General features: G+C 44.4%; 1 protein-coding gene across 2 annotated transcripts in view; it reads right to left on the bottom strand.

Annotated features, from left to right (window-relative positions):
- ITGA9 (integrin subunit alpha 9) overlaps nucleotides 1–20038 on the bottom strand; it is a 368750-nt gene that overhangs the window by 24452 nt on the left and 324260 nt on the right. For both annotated transcript variants that reach the window (XM_004018225.5, XM_060402078.1), the window contains exons 24-26: nucleotides 17755–17880; nucleotides 14809–14928; nucleotides 11209–11310 (exon numbers count right to left, since the gene is read on the bottom strand). In XM_004018225.5, the coding sequence (XP_004018274.3) occupies nucleotides 11209–11310; nucleotides 14809–14928; nucleotides 17755–17880 (348 nt within the window). The remainder of the gene's footprint in view (nucleotides 1–11208; nucleotides 11311–14808; nucleotides 14929–17754; nucleotides 17881–20038) is intronic.

The raw sequence follows: 20038 nt of genomic DNA, 5'->3' as shown, positions 1-20038 counted from the left end.
GTGTTTTTCTCAAATTTTAATTGTGTAAGAATCATATGAGGAATCTACTTAAAATGCAGATTCTGAACGAATGGGTCTAGGTTGGGGCCTGAGGATCCACATTTTGGTTACACTCACTGGTCATACTGATACTGATAGACCACAGTTTGAGTAGAAAGGGGCTAGAAAATACTCCAGGATGCTGTAGAAAGGACATGAAATCATCTTTTGCCTGACTCCCAAGTCTTACATGATAATAAATGGGAAAAATGATACATGCTATAAAGTTATATTAAAAAATCATTATCAATTTAACATATATAAAACTTCAGCTTTGCAGAAAAAGTAGGAAGGTTTTAAAGTAAATAGGTGTTTTTTAATACCATGGGTTATTTTTTCCTTTTTCTTACTTTAACTTTTTTTAAGAGTTTCAGCATCTGGAAGCCAAGTTAAAAAAAAAAAAATTAAAAGGAGAGACTCTGCTCCAACATCTTCTGTTCCAAGAAGACTGACTTACTCTGCTTTTCTCAGCAGGATTAATCATTCTCTGAGCTTTTGGAAACAACAATTGTCAACTTCTCTTAACAGAGAAAACCTGTGATAGCACCCGCATTTGTAAAACAGAAAAAACGTGGAGATTTTCTGTATCTAAAGAAGGTAGGCAGTTAAGAGTCCTGCCTGATCAGCCTCCCTTCCCAAGCCAGTCCCTTCTACCCTAGCCCCTGAACCAACTTAAGGGAACCCACCTTCCACAAGGGTTAGTTCTGAAACCACTGTGGAGCACTTCATCATCCCAGTTCTAAGTCCTCCTCACTCTGCAATGTAATGATGTATCTTCCTTTCTATGGACTCCAGTAAACTCTGAATTCTTACAGAACAAGGATTTGAATGCATGTTCTCCTGTCACCTAGACCAAGGTAGTGATCCATTATGTGATTCATGAATGTGCCAACTAATAAATTCAATGTCCTTTCTGCCATAACATTAGATGAAGTATGACTATGATTCACTCTGCAACAAAAGAGAAGGAAAGATTTGAAGCTAGAGTTTCTGAGTGTGCTTTTCTTTTTTCTACTTCAAAAATAAATCGGCAAGTGTTATTTCTTTTGAGAATCCTGGCCATCTATCCACCCCCCCATCCGTCCATTTGTTTGTCTGTCCATCCATTGAACAAATGTATATATAGGACCTAGTATGTACCAGGCACTGTGGGGATCCTCTGATCAATAAAACAGGCAGTCTTTGCCCTCATGGAACTTCCAGCTTACAGAGAATACTTGCCACTTTAGACACATAAATGCAAAATTATAATTTGGAAACTGCCCCCAAGGAGAGGTTCATGGTTAGAAAAGACTCTTAAGATAAGCATGGCAGTCAGTAAGAAATTTTTGAGGGACTGCCTGAGCTGAGAGTTAAAGCATAAGCAGAAGTTAACTAGTCAAAGAGGGATAGGAAGAGGGATAGGAACCACATTCCAAAAAGGAACAGCACGTGAAAAACCTCTATGGCAGGAGACAGCTTAGCAGGGGTGAGAAACTGCCAGCAGACAGCACAGTTGGAGCAAACGGAATGAGTAAGAAGCCAAGGGAAGATGATCAAGATGAAGCTGGAGCAACACGGAAGGGCTGGAGACTGTTAAGAATTATATGCTTTACATTAAAGAACCATGTGACTTCCATCTGAAAACTGGCCTCATATAGCTTTTCGATGGCTGCACTAAATCAAGCCAAACCTGCAGTTATTTTGATCATAATTTCTAATTCCTAAATAACTTGGTTTAATAGGTTAGTTTTCTTTTCATAAAACACTGAAATTCAAGCTTCTGATTCTCCTTTATTTACTTAGAGAATCACTCCAAAAAGCAATGTAGACCCTCTTTTGTCTTCCTGAGGCACAGACGGCTTTGAGAATTCCTTATAAATAACCCTTAAGAATCATCATATTCATTCATAAAACTATCTGAGAAAATTGTTAATAAGTATAGGAGGAATAAGGGATGCTTTAAATACTGCATTACAGATACTGTGGAATTAAACCTAAAAAACCAGAGAGATTTCTATGCTTTATCTTAAGCATGAGAAGCCAATGAAAGTTTATAATTAGGGAGTGACATAGTTTGCATTTTGCAAAGAGCACTGTGGCTGCAAAATGAATATAGGTTAGCAAGGAGAACTTTGTGTGGGGGATCAAGGAACAGACCCAGTACGAAGGCTGTAGAGGAAGTGGTATCACCAGGGGAGATCCACACTCCCAACATAACAGGAAGTAACGAGAAAGGAGGAAAAAGACTGAGGCTAAGGGGGAGCCTGCAGGTTTCGGAGGGTGGCGGGAAGGAGGCCGAGAGATGGAGCAGCAGAAGTTCTGATTAGCGAAGGGATAAATGATCGCACAGTAGCAGACTGAGGCTGGGGGGCTTGTGTGTCAGGTGTTAACCAATAAAACATAAGATAATTGAGGAGCCTGAGGATCTGCCTGGCTCAACAGATTCCTAGAGGAGGACAGCCATGGGGCAGGGGCAATGGTAGGCCCACAGGCTGGGCATCCTACCTGCTGCTATAAACTTGAACGCACCTGAGGTTAGCAAGCTGGCATCAGAGAACCAACTTTCAGTCTGGGGCAGCTGGCAAGCCTAAACCACAGCACTTGATTCACTTGCAGGTTTCTGGAAACTTTTATGTTTTGACCACTGTAAATATGCTTAATGTCATAGCTGGAAAAGCTCAGGTCTCCAAAAGGCCTGAGAACATGACCAAAATAGAGTACAGCTGTCCCAGGGCTGGCTGGACAGGGGGCTTCTAGGGCTGAGGGGACAGCTCAGCATCAGCAACACCCAAGGGGAATCTCAGCTCCAGTCCCCCTGGCTGAAGGTCAATTACAAGGGCAAGATGCTTTCCATAATCGACATCACACACAGGTCTCACAGAGGGAAGGAATGTATGTAAAACAAAAAGTGGGGAAAGAAGAACATCTGGAACAAGGAAATGCCATTTTCACCTGCTTCTAATTACATCTAGCAGTGGGGGAGGGGGCAGGGAGAAAGGGCTGTGGGAGCTGGAGGAAATGTTCTTAGCGGAACCACATCTTAAATCGCTCTCAGAACAGAGCCTTCAGAAAGCAGACCAGCTCAGGGGAGTCTGAAGACTCAGACTTACGGAGATGACATCAATGAACAGAAAATAAATTGCATTTGGCAAGCTGGTTGTTGCAAGTCTGTGCTGTGATAAACAAAGATGTCAAACTTGCCCCTGGCTGCTAGGTTTCAGGAATTCCTTGCTCTGTTAGAATTTGCAGAGGGATGAGCTAGACTGGTGCTAATTCCCTAATTGTTAAGAATGGGTCACATTTGTTGAGAACTTACTGTGTGCCAGACATTGTGGTGAGAGGTTTTATATCTATTACTCCTGAGAAACCTCATGATCGTTCTTTAAAGGGTGGGGGGCGGGGGGAGGGGGACATAGCTCCTTTGCCGCAGGCTAAGGAGGGCCCTCGATGAGTGCTAATTCTCTTGATGAGTAGCTGTGCATCTGGTTAGGGACCAGGCCACAACAGGAAGAGTTCCAGAATCAACAGACCACTAAGTTAGAACATGATGTGCTTCTGAGGTCACTGGAGCCAAGGGTCTCTCTGAAGACGACAGGCCAGCTGCTCACCACCCATGGCTATGTTTCCTACCAATCTGCCAGGAGTGGTGCTCCACTGTGTGTGGGCCAGACAACGGGACAGCTCGGGCCTCAGGAGCACAGGATGAAAGGAGCCTCGGGCTTGCAAACAGTGGGCCTTACGCCAGACCTGGCTCTTTCACTGATAAGCTTCAGCATCTCAGGCTGTTATCTGGGGGCCTCAGTTTCCTCATCAGAGAGTCGAAGCACTAATATTTTGCTCACAGGGCAACGTGAGTGTGTCAGGCGATAATCACATCAAATGCCAGCACATCACCAGAACTGAGCATAAATGAACAAAAATGAAGTCATTAAGCAAAACGGGGCACAGAAAGGCACGCCGAGCCGCGCCCCCAGGGTGTGGGTGGAGACCAGTGACACCTGTGTTCACCGCTGCTGGCTCCTTGCTCCCATCTCTCAGGTCCCTCGATCCGTTCCCTACATCCAATCCCAGCTTTACACGCATTCACCTCTAGTGGGTGGCACTGTCAGAGGCTGCATTCCCTCAGGGCATGGGGAGACGGGGAGGATCTTGGTGCTCAGTATCTCCTGGGCAGCCTCTGGCCAGTGGCTGACACACAACAGGAGGGAGAAAGCCTAGCTCCCTTGCTTCAGAGTAGGAGAACTCTGAAGTATTGAGTTCCAGAGCTCTGCTGAGCCTGAGGCCCTTGGAATCCCACTTTTGTTTCCCTTGTTCTCTTTCCCTATCCTATCTCCTCACTTCTTTCCCCATCTCACTGGGAACACTTCCTTTAAAAAAATTCTTGTACCCACATCCTCATCTGAGGGTCTGCTTCTTGAGACTCTATCCTAAGACACCATCAGACTCTACCTGCAGGCTGACCTTCCCCCCGTGCACTTAGAAAATGCCTTCAGTATGTGTTCAGGGGTCATTCCTTCCATGCAGCTTGTCCTAACCTCTCCAATGCAGGCTTTCCCAACACAAAACCACACAGTGTATGCATAAGTGTGTGTGCTCAAGCATGTGTGTCTGCACACACGTGTGTACAGTGTTTACCCCTGTTTGTGCAGTGGAAGTCTTGAGGCTAATTTTTTTTTCTCATTCATGTTTATTGGAGGTCCAGTTCATGTCTAAAGAATTTGAAGGATGGGACAGCAGCCTTGCCCTAAATACAGCCTTCCATAGCAGTGGTTTCCTAGCTCCATAGAGCCCAGGGGTTTGGTGAGGGCATGTAGAGGCCCCTCAGAGAAAACAGAGATACAAACGGGGTGAGTTACAGGCACCCTACCTCTGACTCAACCAAAGCACATTTCAATTTAGAAATGGGTTCTGTTGTTTAAGAAATGATAATGATAAGCATGATGACAGCTGGAAACCACTGTTTTAGAGTAAACTGATCATGACTCTTGAGGTTTTGAGGGAGGGAGAAGCTATTCTTCACTTGGTTCCTCCCATCCTTGACCATCTCTTTATGCAGTGGGCGTGTGTGTTTAGTCTCTCAGTCACGTCCGACTCTTTGCAACCCCTTGGACTGTAGCCCATCAGGCTCCTCTGTCCATGGGATTTTTCCGGCAAGAATACTGCAGTGGGTTGCAATTTTCCTCCTCTAGTGGATCTTCCTGACCTAGGGATTGAACCCATGTCTCCCACGTCTCCTGCATTGCCGGTAGATTCTTTACCAGCTTCCCCATCAGAGAAGTCTTAGGCAACGGGACCCACTATTAACTGACTGCCCACGTGGATGTACCAGGCGAGGGGCTTTGTATCAAGATGTCTTTTGATTCCTCCCAACCTCTTAGGTCCAGTACTCTTGCCTGGAAAATCCCATGGACGGAGGAGCCTGGTAGGCTGAAGTCCATGGAGTTGCTAAGAGTCAGACACGACTGAGCGACTTCACTTTCACTTTTCACTTTCATGCATTGGAGAAGGAAATGGCAACCCACTTCAGTGTTCTTGCCTGGAGAATCCCAGGATGGGGGAGCCTGGTGGGCTGCTGTCTATGGGGTTGCACAGAGTTGGACACGACTGAAGCGACTTAGCAGCAGCAGCCACCCCTTAGGACAGATACTCTACACGTGACTGGCACAGACTGCTAGACCTCTACTGATATAAATCTACCTGTCCACTTCTATCTCCTTGGCCACCATCATTTCTAGCAAGTGATGGTCACAACTTTCCTGTAGCCCCCTACAATCTACTGTCCACACAGTAGCCTATGATGGTACAGAGAGGGAGGTGGGAGGGGGGTTCAGGATGGGGAACACGTGTACACCCATGGCGGATTCATGTTGATGTATGGAAAAACCAATACAATATTGTAAAGTAATTAGCCTCCAATTAAAATAAATAAATTTATTAAAAAATACATTGGATCAGGCCATTCCTTGCTCAAAACAAATGCTTGCAACAGTTTCCCTTTGTAACTGCCCCCTGGTGTTATATGGTGTGACCCCGCCTACGTCTCCCATCATGGATGTCTTCACCACTCACCAGGTGCTGCGCCCTACTGTTGCAGCCTTGAACACGCCAAGCTATTTGGGTCTTCACACAGCTCTCCCTTCTCTCTGGGACACTCTTCCCTGAGCTTGGCAAGCTAATTCCTCCTCCCTCTCTAGATTTCAGCTTCTTTGGAGAAATATTCTTTAGATTTCCCTCAATCTAGAGGAGGTTACTCCCTTGGAACTCACCTTAGTTTGGAAAAAAAAAAAAAAACAACAACAATGCTGTTTGCTTCTCTTTTTACTGTCTGTCACCCCCTCGTTAGCTCTGGGAGGGCCTGGACCATGGCTATTTGGTTCCCCATTGCATCCTCAGTGCCTCATACGTTGCCTGGCCCATCGCAAGCCCCCAACAGAGTATTCATTAAGTGAAACTTCAAACAGTGACAAACAGCAAACTACACTGGGGTTTTCCTAAATTCCTTTTGATTAGAGCTTAATTCTCACATGGGGGTGGTGGGTGAAGGGAGAAGACTGCCTACCATCTTTTGATGATGACAGAGAATGGAGGTGTCTCTCTTCTTCTTCCTACCTCTTGATGTAACAAGAAGGAGAACTCTCCTGCTGGGTATAATGTAATTTTAACTATAATTTGGCATGTAAATAGTAAAGTACAAGTCACAGTCTATTTGGTGACAGAAAACTGTCAGCTTGGTTCAAGAGGCAGTAAACAACAAAGGAACTACAGGCGGGACCTTCTGGAGTCTCTCATCTACCACCTCAGATGACGCCCTCTGGTTGAGATATGCTGGTGTGCATCTTGGCTTGGTGAGGGTAGCGGCAGGAAGCAGAATGGAGGGGAAATCTCCAGGGAGAAGAAACTAGCTTTCCCATGTTATAGATGAGAAAAGAGAGGCTCACAGAGCTCACCTGATACCTGCAGTCACACCACTGGGCTGTGAGGGAGACGGGATTTGAGGGCAGGCTCTTCTAATTCCAAAGGGGGAAATACAGTGTTCCCTGTTCACAAAGAATAGGCCAAACTAGAAGGACTGACTTCCCAGAAGGGTCAAGACTGGGAAGTGAACTTGACCAGCTTCAGAGAAAATGAAGCTGGAACTTGCTGGCCTGATCAGTTCGGACATGAGAGGCAGGTTTATTCAGAAATGAAAGCAAGGCTGCAGCCAGAAGGCTCCATTCTAGAGTGTGGTTGAGAGTGAGCAGGGAAAGCCTCCACTGAGGTGAGGAGAGCCAGGTCCAGTCAGGAGGCGCTTGGCTGGGCCCCAAGGGAACCTGGCAATTATAACAGACTTTAAAACCAGTCAGTGTCCGTTCCAGGGTAGACACTTGCACTTGTCAAGGACCTTTTATCCAAGACTGCCCGGTGCCCTCTTGTATGACTGAGTGGCTGCAGAGCAGAGAAAAGAGCATGTGGATGGGACTCAAAAGTTCCAGACCCTATCCTTGGCTCAGCGACCTGAGATCCAGGGCAAGTCGCCTCTTTTTCCTAAGCATCAGAGGCTCTTTGTTCACTTGAGAAAAAAGGTCTGTGGTTGTAACTCAGGGAGGGCACAGTGGAATCTCTGGGGACTTGTAAAAATTATGACCTGTCTCCCCACCTGTAGGGTAAGGGATGGTGATGTCAGAGGACTGCGGAAGGGAGGTGACCAGCTCTTTGGACATATGGTTCCCATGGCAGTAGGAGAAGAAATTTGCCCTATCAAATCAGAAGGAGCTCATTCAAGCACGTTCATTCTTAAATCAAAGCCCAAAGCACAAACACTCCTCAACCACCTATGGACAAAAATTTGCAGATTCTCTTATCAACGGAACTGACAAAATGGTCTAAATGACTGAACAGAGACTAGCTCAGAAGAGAGCCCTCAATGAGCCAGGGATTAGATGGCCCCATGCTGCCTGTAGTGTTAAAGAAGCACATGGGAGGGGATGCTCGTCACTTTTTAGCATCCTTCCAGTGCTGGGAAATCCTCCTATGGGTGAGTCTTAGGGTGAGGGGGAAGCTGTACTACAATAGCCCAAAATGCCAGCCACCTGCTTTTCCTGGGGTGCCTGGTTCCCCAGACAGGGGCCTAACCTCAGCTAGCGAGAGGCTCCCACGTGACTCTAGAGCACGAGGCTGAGAGAAGCCAGGGAAGTAGTGCCCAGGGTACCACGCCAGACTCTCCCTGGGGCCTGCCCCAACCTGTGGTCCTGGCCCTGCAGGTTTCTCACATCCCCAGTCAGGCTCTCCAACCTTGCTGGCAATTCTGAGAGCTACCCAATACCATTCTAATCCATTCTGCTTCTGCTAAAAGGAGACAGAATCAGTCTCTCCTCCTGGCACCTAGAATCTCAACCTGGTGCCCACTCCACATGGCAATGACTTATTTATCCATTTGTGTATTTCCATGTTCATCACACATGTTGCTATTTCAAAGTATCGACAAAATAGATTTGCTCTGTAACTCACACAAGCCTCTCATATGGCCAGAGAAGAGTGTCTGGGGTGGCAGCTCTCGGTAGCAGAGCTGGTGTGCTGTAGATTCTTGGTTTGCCCCCAGGGAGTTTCTAGCCTCAGCTGTTGGCAGCTCTCCCAGAAAAGTAGAAAGCGTTGGGTTGGACATAATAGGAAATTCGGTGTATTATATTGGCACAGTCAGCACTGAACGTAGTCACTCACACCTCGTCCAGAATTCTCAGGTTTGAGTCTGTACAAAGCCAGGTAAGCTGGTGCGGTTGGTCTTGGACACGTGGCTAACACTCTGCCCAGGAAGGGCACCTCAAATGTATTATTAATAAAAAAGGAAAATGCCTCAAACATCCAGTAACGTATTTCTAGCTATTCATCCATACGCTCCGTAAAGCACTCCCCATACTATGGCATGAAAATAAGACACAATGAGTCCCAAGAAAATTATCTGTATTCCCTGTCAGTTGAATTTATCACCATGCACACTTTATGTGATTAAAAACCGATTGCTTTCCTTTTCTCACCCACACCCTGCCCACTACCAGCTGTAAATACACTTCCTGTTCATTCCAAGGCCATACAAATGTGGTGCCTGATCTCAAATCTTGTGAAATTCTGCCCGATTTAAATTTGGTGGCTAGCCTCTATGGAAATTTCCCTTCCAATGGATGATTGACAAAGTGCCAGGCATTTAGAAGAATCACGCAGGGAGGAACATGTTTGTTCTAAAAAGGCAATCCTTTCTACTCAGAAAGGATTTATTTTTTCCTGCCAGGAAAGTTGAGAACAGATTGTAGTACTTCATTTTGGCTCATGTATTGAAAGGCAAAGTCATGGAAAGGAGAAAGATGGGGGCACTGTGGAATTCTGAAGGATGTTCCTTTTTTCTTGGGAGTACTAGAAAAAAAATCAGTTGAAAATGAGATCTCCTTCCAAAGAACTCCTGATAATGAAAATATCACCACAGTGCTCATAATGGAACAGTAGTTAATGGAAGCAGTATTTAGGGGGTGCACAGATGACTCAGAATCCAACAATGGGATGTCAGGCAATGTCTTTCTGGATCCCACAGCTCTATGTTTTAATCAAAGGCAATGCACCCATGATAGTTTTTTCATTTACCCAAGCGATTCCACCTGTAGGAAATCTGTTAATTACTTCCGTTAGCTCTTAATTGGGAACAGTGTGGTCTACCAGAACATTCTAAAGCTCTCCTGTTGGCCAGTTATCTCATCCTATAAAACTTTTTAACTGGAGCTGTGACAATGAGCAGTGACTCTGCACTCTTTTTCACTCCCCAGGTGAAGGTCTGGATTGGCAGTTAAATGCCCAACTGGCAGGGAGGCAAAGACAAAAGCCAACTCCAGATATTTTGATCTCCAGAAACAGTGACTCTAGGAGTGAAGGACTTCAGGATCATTCCACTCCATCCCATTCATTTTCTGTTATTTAAAATGACCAGGTAGACAATTTCTCGATGTGAGTCAGGGAATTTAAGTCTGCCTCTGACACTTCTTCCCTGAACTGGGCATGGAATACCCATGCTTTGGGGTAGCTCAAGATGGAAAGTGTCACAGCTGGGAATTCAGATAGGGGAGGGAAAGGGGTGGCCTTGGAAATATGGTCATTTTAAACAACAGAAAATGAATGGGATGGAGTGGAATGATCCTGAAGTCCTTCACTTCTAGAGTCACTATTTCTGGAGATCAAAATATCTGGAGTTGGCTTTTGTCTTTTCCTCCCTGCCATTTGGTTCATGAAGGTCCCGGGGATTTATTTTCTATATGTACCCCTCCTAGCCAGCGTTTTGTAAGAGTCTCTTTGCTGTGATCCCCATCCTAACATTTAGACATGCGGTGTCTCCTCTGTTACTAGAAAATAAATTAACATGTTTTCCTTTGCAAGCAAATAATCTTTGTCAATTTTTCACTTCTGTAAATTTGTCACAGCAGTATTGACTCTTTCAAGAGAGGGTAAAGTCTTCCTGGACAGAAGTAAATTCCAGGAAAAGGAGATGCAAAAAGCTAGCCATCACTGCATAGCTTATTGGCAAAACCAGTTCAGAGGCTGCTGTTTTCCTTTCTATGTACCTAGGACCTGAGTCTGGGTGTCAAAGGATGCCCCTCCCCTCCTGCCCCTGAAAATAATAATGCAGCAGAATTCCAAGGCCACCCCTTTCCCTCCCCTATCTGAATTCCCAGCTGCGACACCTCCCATCTTGAGGCTGCTTGCCAACTACACTTCATAGGGGATATGGGGGCTAGGTAGAGAATGTCAACCAACTTGTGTTTAAACACTGTTTATCCATGGAGCAATGGGATTGGGAAGGCAGATGAGGTTTCAGGAAAAGGTCTGAGAAAGATAAAAAATAGTCTTGGTTCTAGAATGGAAATGCAATAAGCACTGTCAAGGGTACTTCCAGACAATTTCTCTTTTGGCTAGTCATGGCCAGGAGCTTTCACGTAACAGTATCCTGGAGAACAAGGCTATCACAATAAGAGCAGACCACAGATCCCCTTGGGGGGCCTGGAAGCCAAGGCAGGCAAGGTCATGGGTCTACCACAAAGCTGACATCTTGGCTTAGAGGCTGTTATTATCCTCAAATTCTAGCATTCAGTCTCCCAAGTCACCCAAATTCCTTCACCCTTGGAAGAGGGCTGTGTGTGATGGTGGGGGGCCGAAGGCGGGGGCTGTACTCACCGTCATCTCCTCTGGGTTCCCACTGGCTACCTCCACCACTCTCAGGGAAGGGTCCACTTTCACCTTGGCGTGGGTCATGAACTGGATGACAGATGAACTGTCCTGAGGATGAAACAGTATAACTCGCTGTAAGACTTTTCAGTCACAGTGACAGGGCCCGGAGATCCTAGGTGGAACTGAAATTCTAAGATTCCATGTGGACCAGACAGAAATTTCTATCACTGAATGAAGCAGAGATTTCCAGTCTCTCTCCTGAAGATTCCTGCATATCATAGTGGATGCTGAAAAGCTCTGGAGTTTTGCTGAGTCAACACATGCAGGCTTGTGTGCTGTGGTTTCCAAGCAGCAAGAGCCAGATATTTGGATCTTGGTATTGACATATTCCCCAAAGAGTAGAGAATAAATAAAGCTGTTGAATTGTGTACGATAAATCAGGTCTGGGCTTTCACAGAAGGCATCTGATTTACATTTCCCAAGCATCTTCCTGCCTTGACCACAACCCTCAAACTCTCCACATGAGTTCCTTTTAATTCTTTCTTTGCTCTTAAATGAAGCTTTTGCGGTGGGGGGGTGGGGTGGGGGGGGTCAAAGCCCTTTAAGCGGGAAAGAGGGTACCAGACAGAGATGAGAAGGAGAAAGCATCTGGCTTGTAATAAGTCAATGGTCTGACAAGAAAGGGGCTGGGGGTGGTGGGGGAAGGAGGTTCGTCCCAGGTAAAACTCGGGCAGAGCCCATCAGCCATTGTGGGTAGAAGCTTTAGTGTAGGCTCAGATTTAAAGCTACTGATCCAGATAATCAGAGAATGGCTCCAAGGTAGGGATGGGGAAGGAGTCTGAAAGAAGAGAGGGGCTGGCAAAACTATGACTCAGGGAAGGGCCAGAACATCGAGCCAGCGGTCCAGATGCGGCTGCACTGACTACTGAGGGAGAAGCAGGCTGGCTCCCGTTGTGGAGCCAGAGGACAGCCAGCCAGAGCACTCTGCACCCCACCTGTGGAGGCAGCGAGGCTCTGCCAGAAAGGTGTCTTTCTGTATTTACTCAGGTGGCCTGCCACGCAAGGAGGCACGTATTGAGGCCAACTTTGGCCCATGTCCGGTTAAACCTGCCCCTGCAAAAGGAAAGAAGATAACTGTCTCTACAGAAAACAGTTTCAAGGGGCTCAGGTCATCACTTCCAAAGAAACCACAAAGACCTTCTAGTGGGGACACCTGGGGATGCTACCTGTGGAATTTACCTGGGAGTTACACACTAATTATTGTCCTTTTAAAAACAGCAATAAAACACATCTGAAATGCTTCTCAGAAGCTTGTCACTCAACAAACAAACAAACAAACAAATAAACAAACAAACCGAAAACTGCTTCAGTGAGCTCATATTGAGCAGTAAGTAATTTTCTATGCAGCAATCTTTCACTAGTTCTGTAGATCTGTGGTTTTATGGGTCTGGACATACTGTCTCTTCAATCTTGGACCACCATTCTCATCACCTTGGACATTGCTAATGACGACAATAATAGTGACGACTGTCAAAGGTAAAGGCTGAGCAGATTAGGAGCACGGAACAGATCTCTGGCAGTTGCAGAAAATAAACACTTTGAAAGAAATCGGAATCCTCAGATAATTAAAAAAATAAGATCCTACATTTCAAATAAATACTTGTTAAGGTCAAAGCAGTTAAACTGCAAATTCCCTTGTCTGGGGTCAGACCTTCAGATCAAAGGGAAATAAACAGAAGCGGCAGCCCAGCTGAACCCCAAGGCTGATGCTGCTCCATGTCCTTAGGGAGGCGAGGAGCCCCTGGAGCTCCCAGGGAGGTGTGGCTGGCTTTGGGCCTGACAGAGGCTTAACTCCACACTTGAGATTTCTTCTGGTTTCTGTAGAATATCTGCAAGGAAAATGGTCCTCCAACGACCACGTATGACACCCCATGCTTTCCTGCTGTCTTGGGGTATAGACTGGGCTGGATGGCCCATAGGGACAGCAGTCAGCAGGACATATTCCACGGTAAAGGGTTGCCACTGATCACAAAGAGAGAGATGCAGACACCAGGCCAGAGCTGGGGACAAGAAAGGCTTGAGGCTTTGTGATTCAGTATAAATGACTGACGTGCAAGCAGCAGCCATCTGGGTTGAGGGTGAAGAAGAAATGAGAGTGGCTTCCCACCATCAGTGCTGTATCAGGGCTCTGTCAACAGCGGCAAGTGTGGCACAGGCAATAAATCTGTCACCAGGGCCACTTGTCACGAAGAGGAATAGGATGGGTAAGTGTACAGAAGCATAATCCCTCAACCTGAGCTGGGGACCCAGGCCAGGAAGGCACTTCCTGTGATGTGATATTCTGGAATCAAAGGGTGACCAGGGGTGGTGCATGTTGGGTCCTCTCCCAGCTCCATCCTGTTTAAAAGGAGAGAGAGCTACAACAGGGAAGCAGTGCCGTGTGTGTCCAACTTGCCCCTAATCAGTTTCCCTTCAAAGCACCCAGGGAAAGCAGAACTGTTCACAGCTCTCCACCAGCCAGAGACGGAAAGGGGGTAAAACATCCCATATCTCCTTTGCCTGTGACTTATCAGGCCAACATGTTGTTGCCATGCCTAATTAAAAAAATAACGCTAGAATGACTATTCTAAGGATATTCACTTATACACTGAGTGTTTTATACGGACTGACACATACAGTTTTTCCAAAGGAAAATAAAGAGAATCTCTGTGGCTAACATGCCTATTTTATCTCCACATGATTGTTTTAAAATCAGTTTGTTGGATGCAGCCTTTCATACTAAGCAGCGCTTATGTGAAAATAAATTACAGTGAATTTGTATGATTTTTTAAACCACTTTTATAAACTCATAAAAGCAAAGTGATCTGAGATTCAAAAGGGGGAGTCTGTGAAACAAGATGTCATTTAAACAAGGGGTTGGCAATCTATGTTTCATGGGTCAAATCCACCCCTTTGCTGGTTTTTGTAAATAAAATTTTATTGAAACACAGTCACGCCCATTCATTTGAGTATGGTCTATGGCTGTTTTCACAACACGATGGCGGAGCTGAGCAATGGCAAGATACTGTATAGCCCACAGGGCCTAAAAAACTTACTGCTGGCCCTTTACAGAAAACCTTTGATCTAAAATGTGCAAGGTAAAGTCTGAGAACAACTTTCCTGATGGTCCAGAAGCTCAGACTCCGAGTTCCCAATGCAGGGGACTTGGGTTCGATCCCTGATTAGGGAACTAGCTCTCACATGCCACAACTAAGACCTGGCACAACCAAATAAATAAAAATAAATATTTAAAAAAATCTAAGAAACAACTGCGTAAACAAAACACCTGGGGTTCTTGCTTAAAAAGAGATGCTGACTTGGTAAGGCCTGAGTGGAGTCCAGGATTCTGCAGGTCTAAGAAGCTCCCAGGTGATGCTGACACTGTTGGTCCTCGGACCACACTTTGAATAACAAGGATCTGGTATGTTTCCCTGGCATTCTTCTGAAGCAGAATTACCCATGGTGCTGGCCAGGACAGTTTTAAAAGGGGCAGATAGAGTTTTTCCTGAGGAAACCAATTCAAATGTTTTTAAATGAACTCTGAGAGTACAGTTCTTCAGGACTTACCTTCTTCAGTATTTCTGTGTTCAGCAGCATATAAATGTCTATAGTACGACTTTCTTCTTTAGCAAGTGCACTAAGGTTACAGTACATTGTTAGGCAAGAAATTCCTGTTTTTTCACAGTCCTGAGAAGAATAACCAGAGAATGGTCAAACTGTATTAAGAACAAAGACAAGAGGACAACATTTACAGAATCGGCATTTATAGATACAGAACAGGTATTTGTAGAACACAGCATTTATAGAACTGAGGCCTTTCTGCTGCTGCTGCTGCTGCTAAGTCGCTTCAGTCATGTCTGACTCTGTGTGACCTCATAGACGGCAGCCCGCCAGGCTCCCCTGTCTCTGGGATTCTCCAGGCAAGAACACTGGAGTGGGTTGCTATTTCTTTCTCCAACGTGTGAAAGTGAAAAGTGAAAGTGAAGTCGCTCAGTCATGTCCGACTCCTAGCGACCCCATGGAATGCCAGGCTCCTCAACCCATGGGATTTTCCAGGCAAGAGTACTGGAGTGGGGAGCCATTGCCTTCTCTAGAGGCCTTTCTAGGCAGATGAAATCCATAGGAAGATGCAATCATTCCTTCTTGTCACCAGAGGGCAATCAAAGGACTTCCTGTCCAGAGGGCACCAGAACACGCCTTCAAGTCGAAGCTCACGGGTGTACCTTACCCCAAAACTGGATTTTGCAAGGAGAAAGCAGTGAATTTTGTTTTTTATTTTTTAAATTTATTTTTAATTGGAGGATAATGCTTTACGATGTTATGATGGTTTCTGCACAACAATGTGTATCAGCTATGTGTATACACATACACCCTCACTCTTGAGTGTCTCTCCCATCCTCCCCATCCCACCCCTTAGGCCATCAGAGAACACAGAGCTGAGCTTCTCGCACTATACAGCAGCTTCCCACTAGCTAGCTATTTTACACACGGTAGTATCGGAGAAGGCAATGGCACCCCACTCCAGAACCTTGCCTGGAAAATCCCATGGATGGAGGAGCCTGGTGGGCTGCAGTCCATGGGGTCACGAAGAGTCAGACATGACTGCGTGACTTCACTTTCACTTTTCACTTTCATGCACTGGAGAAGGAAATGGCGACCCACTCCAGTGTTCTTGCCTGGAGAATCCCAGGGACGGGGGAGCCTGGTGGGCTGCCGTCTATGGGGTCGCACAGAGTCGGACACGACTGAAGCGACTTAGCAGCAGCAGTGTGTGTATACGTCAATGTGACTCTCTGTCCCACCGTCTCCTTCCCCTGCTGTGTCCACAAGTCTGTTCTCTATGTCTGCATCTCTAATTCTGCCCTGCAGATAGGTTCATCAGTACCATAAGATTTCAAATATATGCATTAATATATGATATTTATTTTTCTCTTTCTGACTTAACTTCACTCTGTGTAACACGCTCTAGGTTCCTCCTCACAACTGGCTCAAATTTGCTCCTTTTTATGGCTAATATTCCATTGCATATACGTTCTACAACTTCTTTGTTTTGTTTTTAAAGAGACACATTTAATATTTTGGGAACATTCCTCTTATAAGTTTTGAACACAAGGTGTATTTCGTAGATTATGTGGTTTTTGCCTGGAAGTGACAAATGTAATTTTATACCCATTGTTTATATTGGGCAAATTGGAGGGCTACAAAGTCACAAGACTCAAGAAACCACAGGAGTAAAGAAAAACACGTTTAACCAAGAAAACATACGAATTACAGCTAGAAACCTAAATTCCAAATTTAAGTTACAAAGGAAGAATTCCTTTGTGTTATAGGATCCAAAATGTGTGAATATACGTTCATGATGTTTCACACATGGGGTAAAGATTTCAGCCAGATACAGAGCTGCATTTGTCAAACCACTAGATATCAATACATCTAACAGTTCTGAGGGCTGTTAAATAATAGTTGATCATCAGCATTATGTGAGTAAAAATATCCCAAACTTCCAAATGGCAACCAGTCATACTATTTCTACCGCCGAATAAAAGAGGAGGGAAATGTTAGTGAGATGTGCCATGGCTGTAATAAGGAACTGAAGAGATGTAGCCACAGATGGGGAGAAAGGAAGCTTTGCAAAAGCATCTGATTCCATCTTTAACACCTACACTTTTTAAAAAGTTGAGGTATAGCTTACATATAGTAAACAGAATAAATCCTAAGGATCCATCTTGATATATTTTTACACGCATTCATAACAGATCAATATGAAGAACATGTCCTGCACCTAAGCAGATTCCCTCATGCTCCTGCCTATCAATATTCCTCCAAAATTAACTGCTGTCCTGACCTCCACTGCCATTGACAGAGTTGCTATTTCTGAACTTCATGTAAGTGAAACACCATCTGTGTCCTTTTATCTCTAGCTCCTTTCACTCAATATTGTATCTGTGAGATTTACTCATGTTGTTGGTGTAGCAGTTATTATTGCTCGTAATAATCCAGTGTATGGGGTACACTGCAACTGTTTACACTTTCTCCTGGTGTTGGAAATTTGGATCGTTCCTAGATTACTGTGAACATTCTTGTCCATGTCTTTGGGGGATACAGGTACTCACTTCCCTTTGGGACATTCCTGGGAGTGGAACTGCTAGGTCATAGATATGTTTAGTTTTAATATATACTGACCAACAGTGGTATATAAAGTGGTTGGACGAGAACCATCACTCTTGATTAGACTCATACTACTGGGAGAAATGTGTAACTTTGTACTTGGTGGGTTGCAAAGGTTTTCCCTTTGCCACCCAATGGAATCTGAAATGTAAATTTAACACTTTGATAGAAACCTCAGGCTGAAAAAACAGGAGTTGACTATAGTCCTTGTGACTTTCTAAGCCAACTGATTCAAACCAGATTTGAGAAATAATAAATGGCAAATAGAAAACTGGCTTCTCATCTCAGACTTGCCTTCCTAGTGAGGACCACCCACGTGAACCCAATGAGTAAGCAAATTCTTACCAAGACTTTTCTTCCCGACTTTGTGAAAAAAGCAAATATTGTATGGAAGATATTTTCTTGTTCTTGAGGGATGATGCAGGGGGTTGGGTTTTTCTGGAAAGAACAGTTTCCCTTCTCTTGGCCCACCTGAAAATGAAAAGAAATCTGGATGAGTGGTCCATCCCAAGAAAAGATCGTGAGCGTGGAATCCCTTCAGAGGTGGTCACAGTGTAGCCCAAAGACAACTATTACTCTGGTCCATTCTCTAGGAGACAATAATGGCAGAAAATCTGAAAGGCAGTAGCATCAACAAGGCCAAATAATAAAGAAAAGTGGATGCTGAGTCATGAAATAATTGAGATGCAATGGCACACAACACACAAGTGAGACGTGACTAGGAAAGAGTAAGACTTAAGGAACTTTAAAAACAGCCTTACAGCAACTCTGAGATGAGCATTCATATTCTTTGTTTGGATACGGAAAATGAGACTCAGGTTAAGTCATTTGCCAACAATCACACAGACCAGAACTCAAGTTTTGGACCTAGATCTTCTGAGCTCCAGCCTTCAGGCATGGTCCACGGCCAGAAGTTTTCAAACTGTGCACCATGGGACCCATAGGGTGCTGTGAAACCCCTTAGTGGATTTCCTAGAGAGGAGAAGGGGGCACCAAGCAGGACTGCTATGGGTCCCCATCTCTATTCCAACTAGAGCATCAACCACCTATAATGTCATTTAAGATCAGGATTCTGCTACCAAAAAAATAAAATAAAAATTGGGCAACCATTGCATTGGGTCATACAGGAACTTATATGCCCAAGGAGCTCTTGCTGAATTACCTGATTTTGCTTCTGACAGCTTTTGAGAGGCTAGTGGAAAAACAAGGCTGAGCAACAGTGATGTCAAAAAAAAAAAACCAAAACAACAGTACAGTCTTCCATGTTGGTTTCTTTAAAAACAACACTATTTTTGGTGCCTCAACTGGCGAAATATTGGGGAAAAAAGCGCCTCCTTTATATATTTTCATATAAAGTTGTTTGTAGTTGAAACCTTGATATAACTTAAGGTCAAGTCACAAAATTAATAGCAATTCATAATTTAGGATTATGTTTACAATTGATTTTAGCCAAAATCATCTATTTAAACTACACTCTCCTAAATTTAATGCCTTTGAGTAAAATATAGTGTGTTTACATTGATTCAAGAAGGCTTCAGCTTCTCATTTGTGGTAAGGTTTAAATTTTTAACATGGAAACTTCTAAGTTCAGCTAACAGTACTAATCTTTAGACAAAGAACTATAAAATCTCCAAATGTGCTAAATAAATCTCTATTTTATCTTTGAACATGTATGCCTGGATTTACTGTATATGCCTGAAGACTAAGATGAAGGTTTATTTCCTTAAATTAACTCTTAGAAAATAGTGTTACCTTTAAAAGTTTCTTATACTTTGGGGACTTACTGTACTTTATAATACATCGGTAGCCTTTCCCTTCTCCAGGGGATTTTCCCAACCCAGGGATCAAACCCAGGTCTCCTGCATTGCAGGTGGATTCTTTACCAGTTGAGCCACCAAGGAAGCCCAAGAATACTGGAGTGGGTAGCCAATCCCTTCTCCAGGGGATCTTCCCAACCCAGGGATCAAACCCAGGTCTCCTGCATTGTAGGTGGATTCTTTACTAGTTGAGGTACCAGGCAAGCCCTTTACTATACATGCCTGAAGATAAATAAGATGAAGGTTTATTTCCTCAAATTAACTCTCAGAGAATACTGTTGCCTTTAAAAGTTGCTCATACTTTTGGGACTTACCATTCTTTATAATACATTGCATTTTGCTTGTTTGTTTTTGGCCCTGCTCTGCACCTGGCAGGGATATTAGTTCCCCAACCAAGAATTGAACCTGGGGCCACGGCAGTGAAAGCTCCAAGTCCTAACCACGGACTTCCAGGGAACTAAAGGGACTTAGGGCTCTTTAAAAGTATTTTGTAATTTGATACTCTCTCAGGTGAAATCTGGGAAGATATACCAGCCTGAAATGGTCTCAATCAGTGTTGGTTCTGGATGCTTTTTGAGGTTACTAGAGGCAATTAATGGGAAGGAGGCAATGAGATTTAACATAGATGTGGTGATTATTCTGGGGTGCAACTTTTTAAAGTTGTGATAAATATTTTAAAGTTCATTTTTAGAAAGCAAAACATTAGTTGCTTACATTGTGAGAATTGTGAACAATCACTTCCAAGACAAATGAGAAAAACAACTGTTGTAACATTATGCAAATGAGTCTTTGTGTCTAGCAATAGCATTTTA

This window comes from Ovis aries, chromosome 19 (assembly GCF_016772045.2).
Source record: "Ovis aries strain OAR_USU_Benz2616 breed Rambouillet chromosome 19, ARS-UI_Ramb_v3.0, whole genome shotgun sequence".
In the NCBI taxonomy this organism is placed as follows: Eukaryota; Metazoa; Chordata; class Mammalia; order Artiodactyla; family Bovidae; genus Ovis; species Ovis aries.
This window is presented reverse-complemented; position numbering and strand designations above follow the sequence as displayed.